Source organism: Microtus oregoni, unplaced genomic scaffold (genome assembly GCF_018167655.1).
Source record: "Microtus oregoni isolate MIOR12 unplaced genomic scaffold, Mior012 000097F_ref0000449, whole genome shotgun sequence".
Classification (NCBI taxonomy): domain Eukaryota; kingdom Metazoa; phylum Chordata; class Mammalia; order Rodentia; family Cricetidae; genus Microtus; species Microtus oregoni.
Genome location: NW_024544710.1, coordinates 2,138,474 through 2,155,877, shown reverse-complemented (window position 1 = coordinate 2,155,877; position 17,404 = coordinate 2,138,474). Strand labels below are relative to the sequence as shown.

The 17,404-nt window shown below is 39.7% G+C and overlaps 1 protein-coding gene and 1 pseudogene across 3 annotated transcripts in view; one reads left to right on the top strand and one right to left on the bottom strand.

Annotated features, from left to right (window-relative positions):
* The window catches only part of LOC121442897 (cysteine-rich hydrophobic domain-containing protein 1-like), a 38,165-nt gene that overhangs the window by 13,338 nt on the left and 7,423 nt on the right, over positions 1–17,404 (top strand). For 2 of the 3 annotated variants that reach the window (XM_041644541.1, XM_041644540.1), the window contains exon 3: positions 3,545–3,700. In XM_041644541.1, coding sequence (XP_041500475.1) covers positions 3,545–3,700 — 156 coding nt within the window. Of the gene's footprint in view, positions 1–3,544; positions 3,701–4,392; positions 4,497–17,404 lie in introns of those variants that run through there. The other variant, XM_041644542.1, reaches the window with a different exon arrangement.
* LOC121442920 lies at positions 11,874–11,972 on the bottom strand (annotated as a pseudogene).

Below are 17,404 nucleotides of genomic sequence, written 5' to 3'. Positions count from 1 at the left end.
GTACTGTTACTCAAAACGGGTTCAACCCCCCAAAGCCAATCCTGGCATCTTTTTAAAGTCAAAATGCAGATTGTAGTTTGAGATTCTAGCATGTTTTTCTTTTCAATAGATTCATTTTATGACCCAAAATTTGATTTCTCATCTTTAGCAAGTTGAACATTTGAGTTTTAATGTGTCTATAATAAGATAGTATCCTTTTGGAGAGGGTTTGGGAGAAGGAAAATTGCCTAATTTAAGGAGTGTTGCTTACATTTTCAGAAACAAGTAATACTAGACAGCTTCCTAACAAACTGTGCACACTGTGGCGTATAACTGATTTCATTTCCATGCTTCAAATTGAAAGCCAGCTTTCTCTTCCCTCAGCCTTCTACCACTGTTCTTCCCTGAGAGAGAGAGAGAGAGAGAGAGAGAGAGAGAGAGAGAGACAGAGAGAGAGAGAGAGAGAGAGAGAGAGAGAGAAAGCTGTTCTCTAAGTCCTTCTAGGCAGTGAGGTAAGGGGTTGTATTTTTCAGAAGATGTACAGTTGTCAGACCAGTAGCATTTAAATGCTTAAAGAACACAAATTAAGACTCCTCCTTTGCCTGTAATCTCACCATGCAATATGGACAATAGCTCCATTTACTGAGTACCTAATATACACTAGATATTGTGTTAACTAGTTTTATAGCTGTTACCTCATTTATTCTTAGTTTTCCTTACAGAAGGAAAAAATAATTGCAGCCTATGCATAGGAGGAAGCAATGTTCCACAGTTAGAAGATAGTAAGAATAAATGCCTAGCTGAGTGAAGGACTCTGGCCCCTCGTGGGATTCTGTGTGTCCCTTAGCTCAGGTAGAAGGTGAAGGTGAAAACTCCTTTCAGATGGAAACTGTGTTTCTTTAACTGGTACCGGGTTACTCGGTGATTTCCTGTGCTGAGAAGGAAGTGAGATGTTGCTGTTTGGGACAGATAAATGTTTAGATAGTAACTAGTAACATCAAAGGACCACAGGTGGAGCAAGTGGTAGAGCATCTGCTTAGTGTGGGCTACCTCCCCCCACTCCCCAGTTTCCTCCCTGGTTCTGAGAAGAAGGGAGAAGAAAGAGGCGGATGGGAGGAATAGCTCTGAAGAAATTCTTTTTTTTTTTTTGAATGTTTATTCAGGGGGTTATGGAGGAGGAAGGGTGAAGGGGGGGGACAGAGAGAGAGGGAGAGAGAGAAGAGGAGAAAGAGACAGAGAAGGGGGGGAAGAAAGAAGTGGGGAGAGAGGCAGAAGCAAAGCTGCCTCTCCGAGAGGAAGATGGAAAAGAGCGCTCTGAAGAAATTCTAAAGCTGAAGAGCATTGGAGTTTCCTTCAAAACGTGGCAGATTATCCTTATATTTCTAATCGAAGGTATAACAAATGGTGGGCTTTCTGACCAGTCCCTTTGCCTTCAGAGAAGTCAGGCAACAGCTTTGCTTTCTCTATGTCTGAGACATGATTTACAGGCTTTCTTTTTCAAAGTACTCCAGCCAAGAAATTGTAAGGTGAAACTTGCATTTCCGGTGACTCAGCAGGTAAGAGCACTGGCTGCTGTTCCAGAGCTCCAGCATTCAATCTCCAGCATCCACATGGTGGCTCACAACCATCCATAATGAGATGTTTCCCTCTTCTAGCATTCAAGCATACATGCAGACAGAGCACTCACAAAATACTTAAATAAATATATTAAAAAGATAAAGCAAAGACTATCATTTTACCTTGTACATGAGGAACCAGGATTCAGAAAAATTAAATGATTTTGTCTATGATTTTCTCAGGCACAGCAAGAACTGGAAGCCAACTCTCCTGATTTGGCTTATTAATGTTTTTTATTTCCATTATAAAGTGTAATCCTGTGAATTTATTTCTATATTTGCCCTGTAGAAACATCAGTTCATTGGGATTCTTGGTGCACAGTAGCTGTGACTGTGTTGTTTTTAACAGTGTAGATGGAGAATGAAGTCCATTTTTCCCGTGTAAACAAAGTTTTAAGCCCTACAGTTTCAAAACTGGCCATTTTTAGCAAAAACAGCCATTTCATGGACTGAGTAATTGACTTATGGGTGACACAAACAGTTCTAATAGAGCTTATCTACTCAATGTTTCTTTTTTTCTTTTCTTTTTTTTTTTTTTTTTTTTTTGGATTTTTCGAGACAGGGTTTCTCCGTAGTTTTTGGTTCCTCTCCTGGAACTAGCTCTTGTAGACCAGGCTGGCCTCGAACTCACAGAGATCCGCCTGCCCCTGCCTCCCGAGTGCTGGGATTAAAGGCTACTCAATGTTTTGATTGTGATGGTGCTGAATTGAACCTTTATAGCATCTATCAATATGTATGTTTGTGTAGAGTCTAAGACAACCCTGCCAAAAAAGTTTAAAATGTGAAAAAGCGACTTGTCTAGTGCAGCTGTTTATGTGGAAGAGTTAAGCTTTTAGGTTTGTGGTGTTACACATTTTGTTTTGCAACAATTTATTTTTCTACCAACATCATAAGTTTTGCTTTCACAACAAGACGCTGAACTCTTCCCCTTGAATTTACTGTCTGCCGACAATCTGAGTAATGCAGCAGCATCTTGGGGATATAGAAACATGATTTCACCGAAAGCAGACTATTTTTAGTGTGCCTTTGACTCATGAAACTTGCAAGAGGAAATTTTGATGTAAATCTTAACTACATGGGTCATGCTCATGCCTTTGAATTGACTCTGTCATTGTTTACAGAGAAGCACAAGCAACTACTTGCAGGAACAGAGGGAGTAATTAGAAATACTAAATTTGTGGAAAGACTCTTCAACCTTCAATACTCAGAGTGGTTATGAATCTAATATGTGCTGAATACTGACAGACTGTTTTAAGCATAATTACCAGATATTATCTCTTGTTAATGTATTTCACTGCAATCAGCAGCAAATTTAACTATTATAATTGCAGATTTGCCAGAAAGAAAATGTGTTAAGAATTTATTTCAAACTAATTCAGGGCTGGACATAGGTGTGTGCCTTTAATCTCAGCACTGGAGGTGGGGGAGGCAAAGGCAGGTGGATCTCTGTGAGTTTAAGGACAGCCTGGGTCTACGGAGTGAGTTCTAGGACAGCCAGAGCTGCTATACAAAGAAACCCTCTCTCAAAAAAAAAATCAAAGTAATTCAGGATTATTATGAATGCCTAATGTTCATTCTGTCTCCTCTGGTCAGTAGTTTGGTTTTTGTTCTTGCCTTATGCTTCTGACCATAGCTCAGCTTTCAGTCAGGGTGCCTGAAGACTGTGAGCACCATTGTCTTAACAAGAATGTTTGATGAGTTTCCCATATTATCAGTTATGTTGCTTTCAGGGGATTATGGCCATTTCAGAGCATTGTAGATATTACATGAAATTCTTCAAGCATGAAATTATATTGCTTCACTCCCTGATGTCTTCCAAGAGTATATGATACAGATTTATGGCAAGAATATATTGAGACATTAAAGTATTTCTGATAAGATATTTTCTTTAGAATTGGGGGTAGTGGGAAGCTGTCCACAAACTCATAAAGTTAGTCCCCCTGTTTTAGGTGGCTCCAGAAGAATTCAAGACCAGCATTGGCCGTGTGAACTCATGTCTGAAAAAGGCTCTCCCAGTCAATGTGAAATGGCTGCTGTGTGGATGTCTCTGCTGCTGCTGCACCCTGGGGTGCAGCCTGTGGCCTGTTATTTGTCTCAACAAGAGAGTGAGTATAACCAGCCTATTGTATAACAATAAAAAGAGCTGCCGTTTAGTGGACACTTGCTATGTGTTAGAACTGTTTCAATTTACTTTACATGGTTTATTAAATTCCCATAACAATACTGTCCTTATATTAAAGCTCAAGAAATTCCAGGAAGGGAGTAGAAGCCACTTGTTCAGCCTTTATCAATACTTTATCACTTGGTATGAGCTTCCACTACTTGAAATAAATGCAGTCTAATTAAATGTACTCAAGTAAATGTGTATGAATTACTTTTTTAAAAAAGAAAACCTGAAGAAATGACTTAAATAATCTGAGCTAAGGTACCAGGGGAGCATCTTTGGCTTTTTGAAGCCAAACAAAAGAACCAGCAATCCTCAAAGGTTGAGAAAGCCCTTAGCTTTGAACATGTCACAGTAAAATTCCAAAATAACCTTTCTAGTTGTGTCCTGAATTTAGGATACTGCCTTACTTTTGTCTTCTTTAAAATTATATTTAATGGGGCTGAAGAGATGGCTCAGTGGTTAAAAGCACTGACTGTTCTTCCAGAGAACCAGGGTTCAATTCCCAGCTCACAACTGTCAGTTCCAGGGGACCCAACACCCATGGCAAAACACCAATGCACATAAAATAAAAATAAACTTAAAATTTTTATTTATTTAAAGATATAATTTTTAAATTTACTTTTATTTCAGGAATGTGGGAAGACCTCTTTGAAAAATCTGATTAATGGGCAGGGAATATAGCTTAATGGTAGAGTGCTTGTCTATCGGATGTGAGGCCCTAAGTTCAGTTCCCAGACATGGAAAAAATGTGGTTACAGGCCCTGGAGAGATGGTAAGAGCAAGAATGAGGACCTGAGTTTAAATCCAGTACCCATGTCAAAAGCCAGGCGTGGGTGGAGGCAGAAGGCTCCTTGGGGCTTGCTGGCCATACCTCTGGGTTAAACAAGAGGCTCTGTCTGAAGGAAATGGAAGGAGGTAGAGCAGGCCTCCACAAGATCACACAGGCACATGCCTGTACATATGCACCATATGCCTGTACACACATACACACACAAATTCAATTATGATTAAATCCAAACACCCATTTTACCTAAAATTCTTTCCCTAGTGTCTACTGGTGTTTGTTTAAACTTGTAAATCACAATTGGTCCACTAAATCAGATATAGTATTATAAGTTGAAAATATTTCAAGAAATACTCATTTTATCTTGTGTTTTCTCTTAAGCTCTTTTATGATTGCTTCAAAAAGACAAATAATAAATAAAATGTTGTAAACTTTGACTTCTTCCCTTAACCCAGAATCTTGTGCATGGTAAGTAAGTGTTCCACCACTGAGTCAAAGCCCCAACCCTTGTTGTTATTTTGAAACTTGGTTCCATTAAGTTACCCAGGCTAATTTTTTTTTGAGACGGGATCTCAGTGTGTAGTCCCGGCTAACCTGGATCTCACTGTATAGTCCAGACTGATCCTGAATTCACGGAGATCTGTCTTCATCTGCCTTTGCCTCCTGAGTGCTGGGATTAATGATTCACACTGCCACACACCTGACCAGGGCTGATCTTAAACTCCTTCTGTAGCCCAGGCAGCCCTGAGCTCCTGCTCTTTCTGCTTCAGCCTCCTTAGCATTATAGGAATGCATCACCAAATCAAGCTCCCCTATGACTTTTGGAATGGAAAAGTTAAACAGTTTACTGATTTCCTGGTGGTTATTAAAGCCACCAGTAGATCAGAGCTTTGCTTTAAATAAATACAGTTTAATTTGTTTGTCAAAGCAAATATAGTATTTTCAACTGACTGTCTATAAGTTTAAAAAAGCTGAGAGCAAAAAAATTTTAATTGTATTCTTTAGAAGTTACAATCATTAACTTCTACCCCATTGTTTTAAAGCCTCAGTGTGAATTAATCCAAAGATTTCCTATCACATAAATATAGCCAGTCTTTTTTGTTTGTTTGTTTTTCAAGGCAGGGTTTCTCTGTAGCTTTGGAGCCTGTCCTGGCACTAGCTCCTGTAGACCAGGCTGGCCTAGAACTCACAGAGATCCGCCTGTCTCTGCCTCCTGAGTGCTGGGATTAAAGGCATGCGCCACCACCGCCCGGCATTATAGCCAGTCTTAATTACTAGAAACAAGGTTTTTGGTTTTAATGTTATCAAGAATGTTTTCCTCTTGATTTATTTATGCTTTTGTCCATCTCAATACCTGTGCTGGAGGGCCTAAAACAAACATTTTTTCCAACCATGTGTTTCTGCTATGAGTATTTCTAGTAGAATATTCAATAAAGGCTGAGATGATGCTGATTCCCTGATAATTCTTCTTTCTGCCATTGCTTTGGTTAACTAAATTTACACTGCGGCCAGCAGGATGGCTTTGCTAGTAAAGGTGATTGGTGCTAAGCCTGAGAACCTGAGTTTAATCTCTAGACCCACATGATAGACGAGAGAACCAACTCCCACATGTTGTCTCTGACCTCCACATATGTATACTCACACACATACACACACACGCACGCACGCGCGCGCGCACACACACACACACATCTTACAATTTAAAAAATGATAATTTATGGGGCTTAAGACATGGTTCAGAGTTTAGAAGAGTTTACTATTCTTCCAGATGATCCAAGTTCAAGTTTCAGACCCACATCAAGTGACTTGTAATCACCTATAATTCCAGCTCCAAGGGAAGCTTTTTTCTGGCCTGCATGGGCACCCTCACAAATGTGGCACACATACACACACATTTTTATTTTTATTTATTTATTTTTGGTTTTTCGAGACAGAGTTTTTCTGTGGTTTTGGAGCCTGTCCTGGAACTAGCTCTTGTAGACCAGGCTGGTCTCGAACTCACAGAGATCTGCCTGCCTCTGCCTCCTGAGTGCTGGGATTAAAGGCATGCACCACCACTGCCCGGCACACACACATTTTTAAAAATAGAAAATAAGTCTTTAGAAATGACAGTTTAGATTGGAGATAAAAGTAAACCGCTTCCTCTGCATGCACAAAGCCCGAAGTTCAATCCCCGGCATCACATAACCAGGCATAGTTGCACATGTCTTTTTTTTCCGTTTATTTATTTATTAAAGATTTCTGTCTCTTCCCCGCCACCTCCTCCCATTTCCCTCCCCTCCCCCAATCAAGTTCCCCTCCCTTGTCAGCCCGTTGAGCTCTCAGGGTTCCCTGCCCAGTGGGAAGTCCAAGGACCACCCACCTCCATCCAGGTCTAGTAAGGTGAGCATCCAAACTGCCTAGGCTCCCACAAAGCCAGTACGTGCAGTAGGATCAGAAACCCAGTGCCATTGTTCTTGACTTCTCAGCAGTCCTCATTGTCCGCTATGTTCAGCGAGTCCATTTTTATCCCAGGTTTTTTCAGACCCAGGCCAGCTGGCCTTGGTGAGTTCCCAGTAGAACATCCCCATTGTCTCAGTGTGTAGGTGCACCCCTCGTGGTCCTGAGTTCCTTGCTCGTGCTCTCTCTCCTTCTGCTCCTGATTTGGACCTTGAGATTTCTGTCCGGAGTAGCACATGTCTTATCCAGCACTTGAGGTGAAAACAGTAGGATCAAGGTTCAAGGCTATTCTTGGCTGTGTAGTGCGTTTGAGCCTACCTGGCTATATGAGACCCTGTCTAAAGATTGGTTAGTGTAGATTTGTCAACCATTACCCTAAGAGCCAAACCACTCCTCTATATTCTTGAACATTTAGAAAAATTATCAGCATTTAAAAATTGGAATACTAGGCTGGGCGGTGGTGGCTCACACCTCAGGAGACAGAGGCAGGTAGATCTCTGAGTTTGAGGCCAGTCTGCTTTGCAGAGTGAGTTCCAGGACAGCCAGAGCTGTTACACAAAGAAACCCTATCTCAAAAAAGAAAATTAGAATACTGAAATCAGAGATAGGGATCAGTGAGACAGCTCTTGCTTAGAGTTTGTGAAGTCCTGGATTCTACGCCTGGCACCTCATTCATTTATTTTTAAAAGAAAATTTGTGCTATCCAGTCAGTTTCTCCTAAAAGCTGGAGATCTGAGAAGATTGGACATTAGTGAGAGTTAACTGTAGCCACAATAGGTAGGTCCAATGAGTTTCGACTTACCCCCTCTTCCACGTAGGGATGGTGTGGGTCCAGTCAATTTCAACTTACCCTCCTTACATGTAGGTATGTGGGTCCAGTCAGTTTCGACTTACCCCCTCTTACACAAACCATGGAAGCAGCTATGGTTTTGTATTCAGCTTTGAGATTTGGTCATATCACTACCCTTACATGTGAAATTACTTTAAACCTTTCCCCTTTTTTACTCTGAGCCTTGACAAATTGAGAGGGCTATTTCAAAGGGAAGGCCTATTCTCATAAAACAAATATGATTGTATTTTATGAGGTAGAACTTGTAATTACCATCATACTTGATTCCTTGTTTGTAGGGTTTCTTAAGTATTTAAAAAAAGAGATGATAAAATAAAAGCCCTACCCATACATCATGTCATAGAAAAGGAATCAGGCTTTGTTGCGAAAGACAAATAGTTCTATCTGCAAGTTGTATTTAAGCATTTTACTTGTGTCTTTCACAGAGTACATGTGTGCTCTTATGCAAAGAAGACATGAAGCTATTCTGTACAGTGCTATAACTTAGATGTGCCCTGCCTTTGAACCTTTAGGGGGTGTTTTTTGTTTGTTTGTTGGGAGCCTGTTGCCAATCCCAGGCTGGCCTTGAACTGACTATGTAGGTGAGGATGGCCTTGAATTTCTGATCCTGTGTCCGCCTCCTGAATGCTAAGATTATAGGCTACTATAATATACTACTATATAAACTAGCTAGGTCTAGTTTATATAGTGCTGGGAGTGGAACCAAGGGGTTTTAGTCCACGCCGGACAAGCATTATACCTACTAAGTTATATCCATTGCTCAAGCCACTACCTTTATCTTCTGCTGAACTTGAATCATTTGCCTATAGCCATATATAAGAAAATAATTGTGTGGGGGTTTTTTTGTTTTTCCTTTTTGTTTTGTTTTGCTTTTTTGAGACAGGGTTTCTCTGTGTAACCCCGGCTGTCCTGGAACTCACTCTGTAGACCAGGCTGACCTCTAACAGAGGCAGTGACAGGCAGATATCTGTGAGTCTGAGACCAGCCTGGTCTACAGAGAGAGTTCCAGGAGAGGCACCAAAGCTACAGAGAAACCTGGTCTCAACCCCCACCCCCCAGAAAAGAAGAAGATGACATGGCTAGAGAGATGGCTCAGTGTTTAAGAGCACACTGGCTGCTCTTCCAGAGGTCCTGAGTTCAATTCCCAGCAACTACATGGTGACTCATAACCCTTCATAATGAGATCTGGTGCCCTCTTCTATTGTGCAGGCATACCTGCAGACAGAACACTGTATACATGATAGATAGATAGATAGATAGATAGATAGATAAATCTTTTTTAAAAAGATGAATCCTTTGGTTTAGTTTTAGTATATTTACAAGTAGTGCTTGTGTAACCATCCTACACACTCTAACTTTAGAACATTTCCTTCACCTTTAAAAGGAAAGCTTGGGACCATTTGTAGTGACTTCTAATTTCTCCTCAGCCCCTTCCCCAATCCCAAGCAAGTGCAACCTACTTTGGCTCTTACATTTCCTTTATATTACTTTACTTTTTTATATTTATATTTTCATAAATGTAATTTTTTTGTTTTTTTTTAAGACAGGGTTTCTCTGTAGCTTTGGAGCCTGACCTGGAACTAGCTCTTGTAGACCAGGCTGGCCTTAAACTCACAGAGATCCGCCTGCCTCTGTCTCCCGAGTGCTGGGATTAAAAGTGTGTGCCCAGCTATAAAATATAGTATAAAATTTATGTTGTATTGTATTTTTATATTATTTATTTTTACTTTATAAATTTATATATTTATATTTCCTTTATATTCCTATATATTACTTCATGGCTCGCTTTGAAAGCAAGAAAAGATAATGGCTTTTATTGGGTAGAAACACATACAAAAATTGCCTGTGAAGCCACTTTCAGGTGTATAATTCAATGGCATTAAAACCATTAATATTGTCACAGCCATCTCCATTGTGCAATTCCAGCCCTCCTTCATCATCCTGCAGGAAAACCCCATGCCCGGAAGCCGCCATTCTCCATCACCTCTACAAGTTAAGAAGTGCTCCCTCCTCTTTATCTTTCAGAAGAGTTTTAAAAGGATTAATATTAATTCTTTAATATTCTTTGGAGAATGTACTAGGAAAGCCTGGGATTTACTATGTTGGCAAGGGTTTGATTTGCATGTACTCTATTGACTTGGCTTAGTCAGATTTACTGAGGCTTATTCTTTTTTTAATTTTTTTTTTGAATCTTAACCAGAGTTTCCTCTCTCCTATCCTCCCAGTCCCTTACCAGATTCTGTATTTGTATTTGAGTCAATTCTAGAAATTCCTTCCCTTTGTTTAGGCTCTCTAGTACCTCTGCAGAGCGTAGCGTGTACTGCAGCTCTGCATTCCTGAAAGGTCAACTGCAAAGTTTCTGGCTTAGTCCATTGAGTCTTCTCTTGCAGCTAGATGTTTGGTATGTTTGTCAGTATTTTCAAAAGGAGACCTTTTGGTGTTACTATTCTGTTCCTACTCTCTCTTTTTGTCTTTCTTCTGCTGCCTTTGGATTTAATTTGCTTCCTTCGCTAATGCCTTAAGGTGTGAGCTAGGTTATTGAGACCAGCCTTCTCTCTTCCCACAGCTGTGTATAGTTCCTTTTCCTTCTAAGCATTGCTTTTGTTGCAGCCTCTAAGTTTAGCCTGAAGTAGTTTGTTTTCACTATTTTCTAGGTTGCTTGTGGGTTCTTTGGGCTATTCATTGTTTCAGGGTATGGTGTTTGATTTCTTCCTTTGTAAATCTCTTCGTTGAGCTGCATAGTTGTGTTTTGTCCATTATTGAAAGTAAGATATCAAAGTCTCTATTGTTATGGAATTACCTAATTCTCACCTTAGTGTAGTCAATTTTTTTAAGATTTATTTATTCATTTATTATGTATATAATATTCCTTCCATGTATGCCTGCCTGTCAGAAGAGAGCACCAGATCTCATTATAGATGACTGTGAGCCATCATGTGGTTGCTGGGAATTGAACTCAGGACCTCTGGAAGAACAGTCAGTGCACTTAACCTCTGAGCCATCTCTCTAGCCCAGTGTAGTCAATTTTTAATCATAGGTTTTAGTTTGTTGTTCATTGCATGTATGTTCATAATAGTTAGGTCTTCTAGATAAGATTTCTCCTCTTGATTTATCAGCTTATATTATTACTGACTGAGTGTTTATGTCTTCACCAAATTCATTATGTCGAAGTCCTAACCCTGAAGGGGAGAGTCTTTATGAGATTATTGCCCTTATATGAAAAGACCAAAGAGTTCTCTCTTCCCATCCTCCACTCACTTTACCTCTCCATCACCATCTCTGTCTTTCCTTGTGATGTGAAGAGACATATATAGCCAGCTCTCAACACTCTGGCAAGAAGCCCCTCACCAGGGCTCAACCATGCTGGCTTCTTGATCACAGATTTCAAACCTCCAGAACTGTGAGATATACATTTCTAGGGTTTTTCCCCTATTATCGAAAATAGATAATGTTGCCGGATGGTGGCGATGCACATCTTTAATCCCAGCAATAGGGAGGCAGGTGGATCTCCGAGTTCTGTGATGCCAGTGTCGTCTACAAAATGAGTTCCAGGACAGCCAGGGCTACACAGAGAAACCCTGTCTTGAAAGAAAGAAAGAAAGAAAGAAAGAAAGAAAGAAAGAAAGAAAGAAAGAAGGAAGGAAAGTAGATAATGTATTCTTTTCCCACATAATATACCTTGATTATGATTAACTTGTTGATGCTTTGGTAACAAAGTACCACAGGCTAGGTGACTTAAACAACTGAAATATATTTCCTTGCCATTCTGGATGTTAGGAATCCAAGATAAAGATGTCTTCAACATCTGTGCGTGATGGAGCGCACCTTTAATCTCAGTATTTGGGAGGCTGAAGCAGGCATATTTCTGTGAATTCAAGGCCTGCATAGAGTTTCATGGCCAACCAGGGCTACATAGTGAATGAGACCCTATCCCTCAATCAAAAATAAAAATGTTTCCAAGAGGATTGTTTTTCTGAGTCTTTGGGGCAGTTAATTACAGTCTTGTCCCTGTATATTCACCTGTCTCTGTGCGTGTCTGATTTTTTTTCTTGCTTCACGAATTTGCGTGTCATCCTTGCGCAGGGGCCATGCTAATCTTCTCTGTATCGTTCCAATTTTAGGTGCTAAAGCGAGCACCATGTCTGATTCTTTTCTTGTTGTTGGTTGGTTGGTTTCAAGACAGGGTTGGCTTTGCCATCCTGGAACTCACTCTGTAGACCAGGCTGGCCTCAAACTCACAAGAGATCTGCCTGCCTCTGCCTCCTGAGTGCTGGGCTTAAAGGTGTGCACCACCACTGCTCGGTTTGCAGGTCTGATTCTTAATATCCTCTTCCTATAAGAATTCCAATCATAACCAGGTATGGTGCCTCATGCCTGTAATCTCAGCACTTAGGAGGTAGAAGCAGGAGGATCAGAAATTCAAGGCCAGCCTCAGCTACCTAGCAAGTTTGATGCTAACCTGATATCGTGTTTCAAACAACAACAAAAAGGCAAACAAATCATTATATCATTATATTATACCATACCAATAAGACCTCATTTGAACTGAACTACCCCGTTCAGTTCCCTATCTCCAAATGCAATCACTTTCCAAGATACCAGGAATTGATATCTTAATATGAATTTTCAGAGAACAGAATTCAGCTCATAAAACAATTATCTTTTTTTTTAATTTTGCTTTTTGATTTTTACCTGTCATACTTTTATTGTTCCTCAGTTCTTCTGTTACCTCCAGTGGTGGTTTGAATGGTAATACCATCCATAAGATCAGATGTTTGAATACTTTGATCCCAGTTGGTGGCACTGTTTGGATAAATTTAGGAGGTATGGCCTTGTTGAAGGAAGTATACTATTGCGGGTGGGCTTTGAGGTTTCATTTCCAGTTCTGTTCTCAGTGCTTATGGTTCAAGATGTCAGCCCTCAGCTTCCTGCTCCTGCCACCATGCCTTCCCTTTGCCATCACAGAGTCTAGCCTTCCGGAACTGTAATCCCAAATAAAGTCTTCTTTAATTTGCCTTGGTCATGGTGTTTCATTGCAGCGGTAGAGAAGTAACTAATACAGCTCCTTGTCTTATATATAAATGATTTTTGTAGTGAAGTATTGTTGGGTTTATCTTTCATGTCCTGTGATAAAAGGCAGCTTAAAGAAGGGAGGATTTATTTGGGCTCATGATTTCAAAGAGAATAGCCCATCAAGTCAGGGATGACATGGTGTTGCAGCTCTGTCCATGGCTCAAGAATTTGCAGCTCATTCACATCATGGTTGATCACAGAGCAGAGAACTTAGGTCAGAAGCACAGCCAGCCTAGAACCTTCAAAGACCTACCTCAGTGACCTACCTCTACAAGCCATGTCTCTTTCCCCAAAGGTTCCACATCTTCTGAACATAGCTAGCTAGAGATCAAAGGTTCAAACACATGAGCCTGCTCGGTCATTTCACATTTAATAACCATGTATTTTCTCAATTCTTTTTGTGTATAATTTTTTGATATTTTTTATTGGTTCCAATTCCAACTTTCTTGGTTTTTCAAAACAGGGTTTCTCTGTATAGCCTTGGCCATCCTGGAACTCGCTCTGTAGTCCAGGCTAGCCACAAACTTGGCAAAGATCTGCCTGCCTCTGCCTCCCAATTGCTGGGATTAAAGGAGTCCGCCATCATGCACTGTAATCCCAACCTTATATTGCACAGACTCTGCTCCTGTATATGTCCTCACTTCTGCCTTTATGTTGTTATTATCCCAGGTTACATCTTGAGTATTATGTGCCTATTAATACAGATATATAATTTTCATTTTATGATTCATCTAAATCAAAAGAGATGTTACCAAGCATATTGCAATAGAACTGGGTTTTTTTTTAATATGTATTATATACTTGGTATTTTATTGGTGGTGCCCTTTCATTTCAACTTAAAGGACTCTCTTTAGAATCTCTTATAGGCAGCTCACATGACAATAAATTTTCTCACCCCTTTTTTTCTGGATTTTTTAAAAATTTTCTCTTGTTAGTGAAAGGATTATTTTTTTTAGACACAGAATTTTTATTTTTTTAAAAAATATTTATTTATTATGTATACAATATTCTGTCTGTGTGTACACCTACAGGTCAGAAGAGGGCACCAGACTCCATTACAGATGGTTGTGAGCCACCATGTGGTTGCTGGGAATTGAACTCAGGACCTTTGGAAGAGCAGGCAATGCTCTTAACCTCTGAGCCATCTCTCCAGCCCCGACACAGAATTTTTAATTGATATTTTTCTTTCAACACTTAAATGCCTCCGAGCTTCCTGGCCTCTGATGTGAAATGAGTTCTTCATCTCCTTGAGGCTCCCTTGATACAGGGTTCTCTTCTCTAGCTGATTTCAAGTTTATGTGTTGACTTTTAATAGTTTCATTACATGCTGTCTTGGTATGTCATTACATGCTCGCTTTGAATTTATCCTACTTAAAATTCATTTGGCCTCTTAAGAGTTCTCTATTTTTTTCTCAGCAAATTCAAATTAATGTCCACTGTCGCTTGGTTTCATCTTTAAAAGCTTCCTTACTAGGACTGAAGATACAGCTTAGTGGTTATGAAAATTTGCTTCTCTTGTAGAGGACACTTATTTTTTAGATTTATTTCATTTTTAATTATGTGCAGGGGCAATTAATATCCACATGAATACAGGTACCTGCACAGCCCAGAGGCAGCAGGCTCTCCTAGAGTTAGTTACAGGCAGTTCTGAGCTCCCTGATGTGGGTGCTGGGAATCAAAATCAGGTCCTATGGAAGAGCAGCAAGCACTCTTAACTGCTGAGTTGAGAGTTAGCATATTTTTATATAGAGAGTTATTATATATATATCCAATCCAGTTAGCATATTTCTTAAACAATATTAGGTTTACAGATAAAATGAACAAAAATACAGAAGTCCCATAAACTTGTTATCACTGGATGCCAACTTTGCCTACTGTTGGCGTCTAGTGTTCGTATGATGACATTTTCATAATTGATGAGCCAGTGTTGCTACATTATAATTAAGTAAAGTTCATGGTCTCCATTAGGGTTCATTCTGTATTCTACATGCTTTGGGTTTTAACAGCTTATTATCCTATCTGTCATCACGGTGTCATACTGAATAGTAATTTCACAGGCCTAAGTGTCTACTGTACTGTACCTGTTCCTCTCTCCCACTTCCAAATCCTGAGCAATCACTGAACTTTTTTGTCTCTAATGTTTCTGTTTCTTCTAGAAACATATGCTTAAAATTAGTTCAGATAGTCTTTTTTTGCTAACTTCCTCCACTTACTGGGATATATTTAAGGTTCTTAAACTTGTTTTGGCTTGGTAGCTCATTTCAGCAGATCTAGCCTTGGTAGTCTAGTCACTGGACAATATTGCTTTGTTTAAATATTCTATGCTTTTTTTAATCACCTCTTTACCTGTTGAAGGCCATCTTAGTTGCTTCAAGACGTAGCAATCATAAAGATGAGTGAGCAGAACTTTAAAACTCATTTGAATAAGTACCAAGAAGTACGATGCTGATCATTCAGTCGGAGTATGCTTAGCTTTGTAGGAAACTGTCAAACTGCCTTCCACGGTGTCAATCCATTCTGCATTCCTACAAGCAGTAACTAGAACTTCTGTTTCTCCACAGCCTCAGCCCCAGCATTTGGCGTTGTCAGTGTTTTCGATTTTGGTCGTTTGAACACCTGTGCAGTGGTGTTTTTCAGCTGGTGCAACACAATCAGCACTTCACAATTTTGATTTCGAGCTCTACGGAGTCATATGATGCTGAGCAGACTTTTTTGTGTGCTTACCTGCCATTTGTGTATCTTCTTTGAAAGGTTTCTATTCACCATATCCCTTTGTTTGGGAATTTGGTTTTGTTGTTTTTTATTTTGGGGGGGACTGTTATAGGTTGGGGTTTTTGTTTTTGAGATATTATCTTAGGTTCAACTGTCTCTGCTTCCCAAACGCTAAAATTAAAAGCATGTGCCATGGTGCACAACCATCCCCATTTTTAATAACCCAGGTATGGGATACTTCTAGAAGAAGAAGAAAGACTGCATACCTTCCAGAGTATGCTCACACATCCATTTTTAAAGAAACACCATTATGTAACAAGCCAGGGGCTTGCCCAGTTTTCTTTTTCTTTGAATACTGTTCAACTTTTGAAAACGATCCAAATACTGTGCATGCCAGTAGTCTTCAAAGATAAGTACTTTGCAAATATTTCTCCAGTCCACTGCTTATCTTCTCATTCTCATAACAATTAGATATCTGTACCAGAATTTTTAAATTTTATTGATTTCAACATAACCAATTTTTGATTTTAGTTAGATCTTCTTTCTTTTGGTTGCATATCTAAGAATCCATTACCAAACCTAAAGTCACCTCAATTTTGTTTTAGGCTATAGTATAGGCATTTTATAGTTTTGCAGTTTACATTTATGTCCATGATCTTTGAATAGATTCATTTTTAATTGTGAATGTCTACTTGTTCAAGAATTATATGCAGCCGGGCGGTGGTGGCGCACGCCTTTAATCCCAGCACTCGGGAGGCAGAGGCAGGCGGATCTCTGTGAGTTCAAGACCAGCCTGGTCTACAAGAGCTAGTTCCAGGACAGGAACCAAAACCACAGAGAAACCCTGTCTCGAAAAACAAAAAAAAAACAACAAAAAAAAAGAATTATATGCAAAAAGACTATACTATTCTTTCTCCAATAGAAGGCCTTTCATCATTTGTCAAAACTCAGAAGGCTTTAGATTTATGTGCATTTATCTTTTTACTCCTCTTATTAGTCCCATTAATACTTTTATCAATAGCACTTTGCTGGATTAAAGTACATTTATGGGACTGGAGAGGTGGCTCAGCAGTTAAGATCACTGGCTGGTCTTCCAAAGGTCCTGAGTTCAATTCCCAACTACTACAGAGTGGAGTCACAATCTTCTATAGTGGGATCTGATGCCATCTTCTGGAAGGGACAGACAGGGTACTCATATACATAAAATACATGAGTAAATAATTTTTAAATGTACCTTTTATACTAAGTGAAGAGAGCAGTTAGTAGTCAGCCTCTGACTTTGTTCTCCTCTGACGTTAGTCCTTTGTTGATTACTCTGGATGTTTGCCTTTTTGTATAAGCTCTAGAATCAGTTCATTTATATTTTCATGATATCTACCTGGGACCTTGTCTGAAAGTACTTTAAAATATAGATTAATTTGGGAAGACTGGACATTTTGACAATATTGAGTCTAGTTCACCTGTGTTCCTGGAATATCTCTCTATTTGGATAGTTGTTTATTTCTTTCCTCAGAGTTTGTGATTTCCTTCATAGTTTATTAAATTTCTACTTTACTATTTCTGTTTGTGGATTCTCAACTAAACAGTATTGTGTTTGTAATTTCAAATTCCACTTGAGTTGCTGTTGGAATGGGGACTATTGCGATGGAATGAATGCATTCTGTACAAGAGGACATGATGCTGAGTGCTGGTGGCACACGCCTTTAATCCCAGCATTCAGGAGGCAGAGGCAGGTGGATCTCTGTGAGTTCAAGACCAGCCTGGTCTACAAGAGCTAGTTCCAG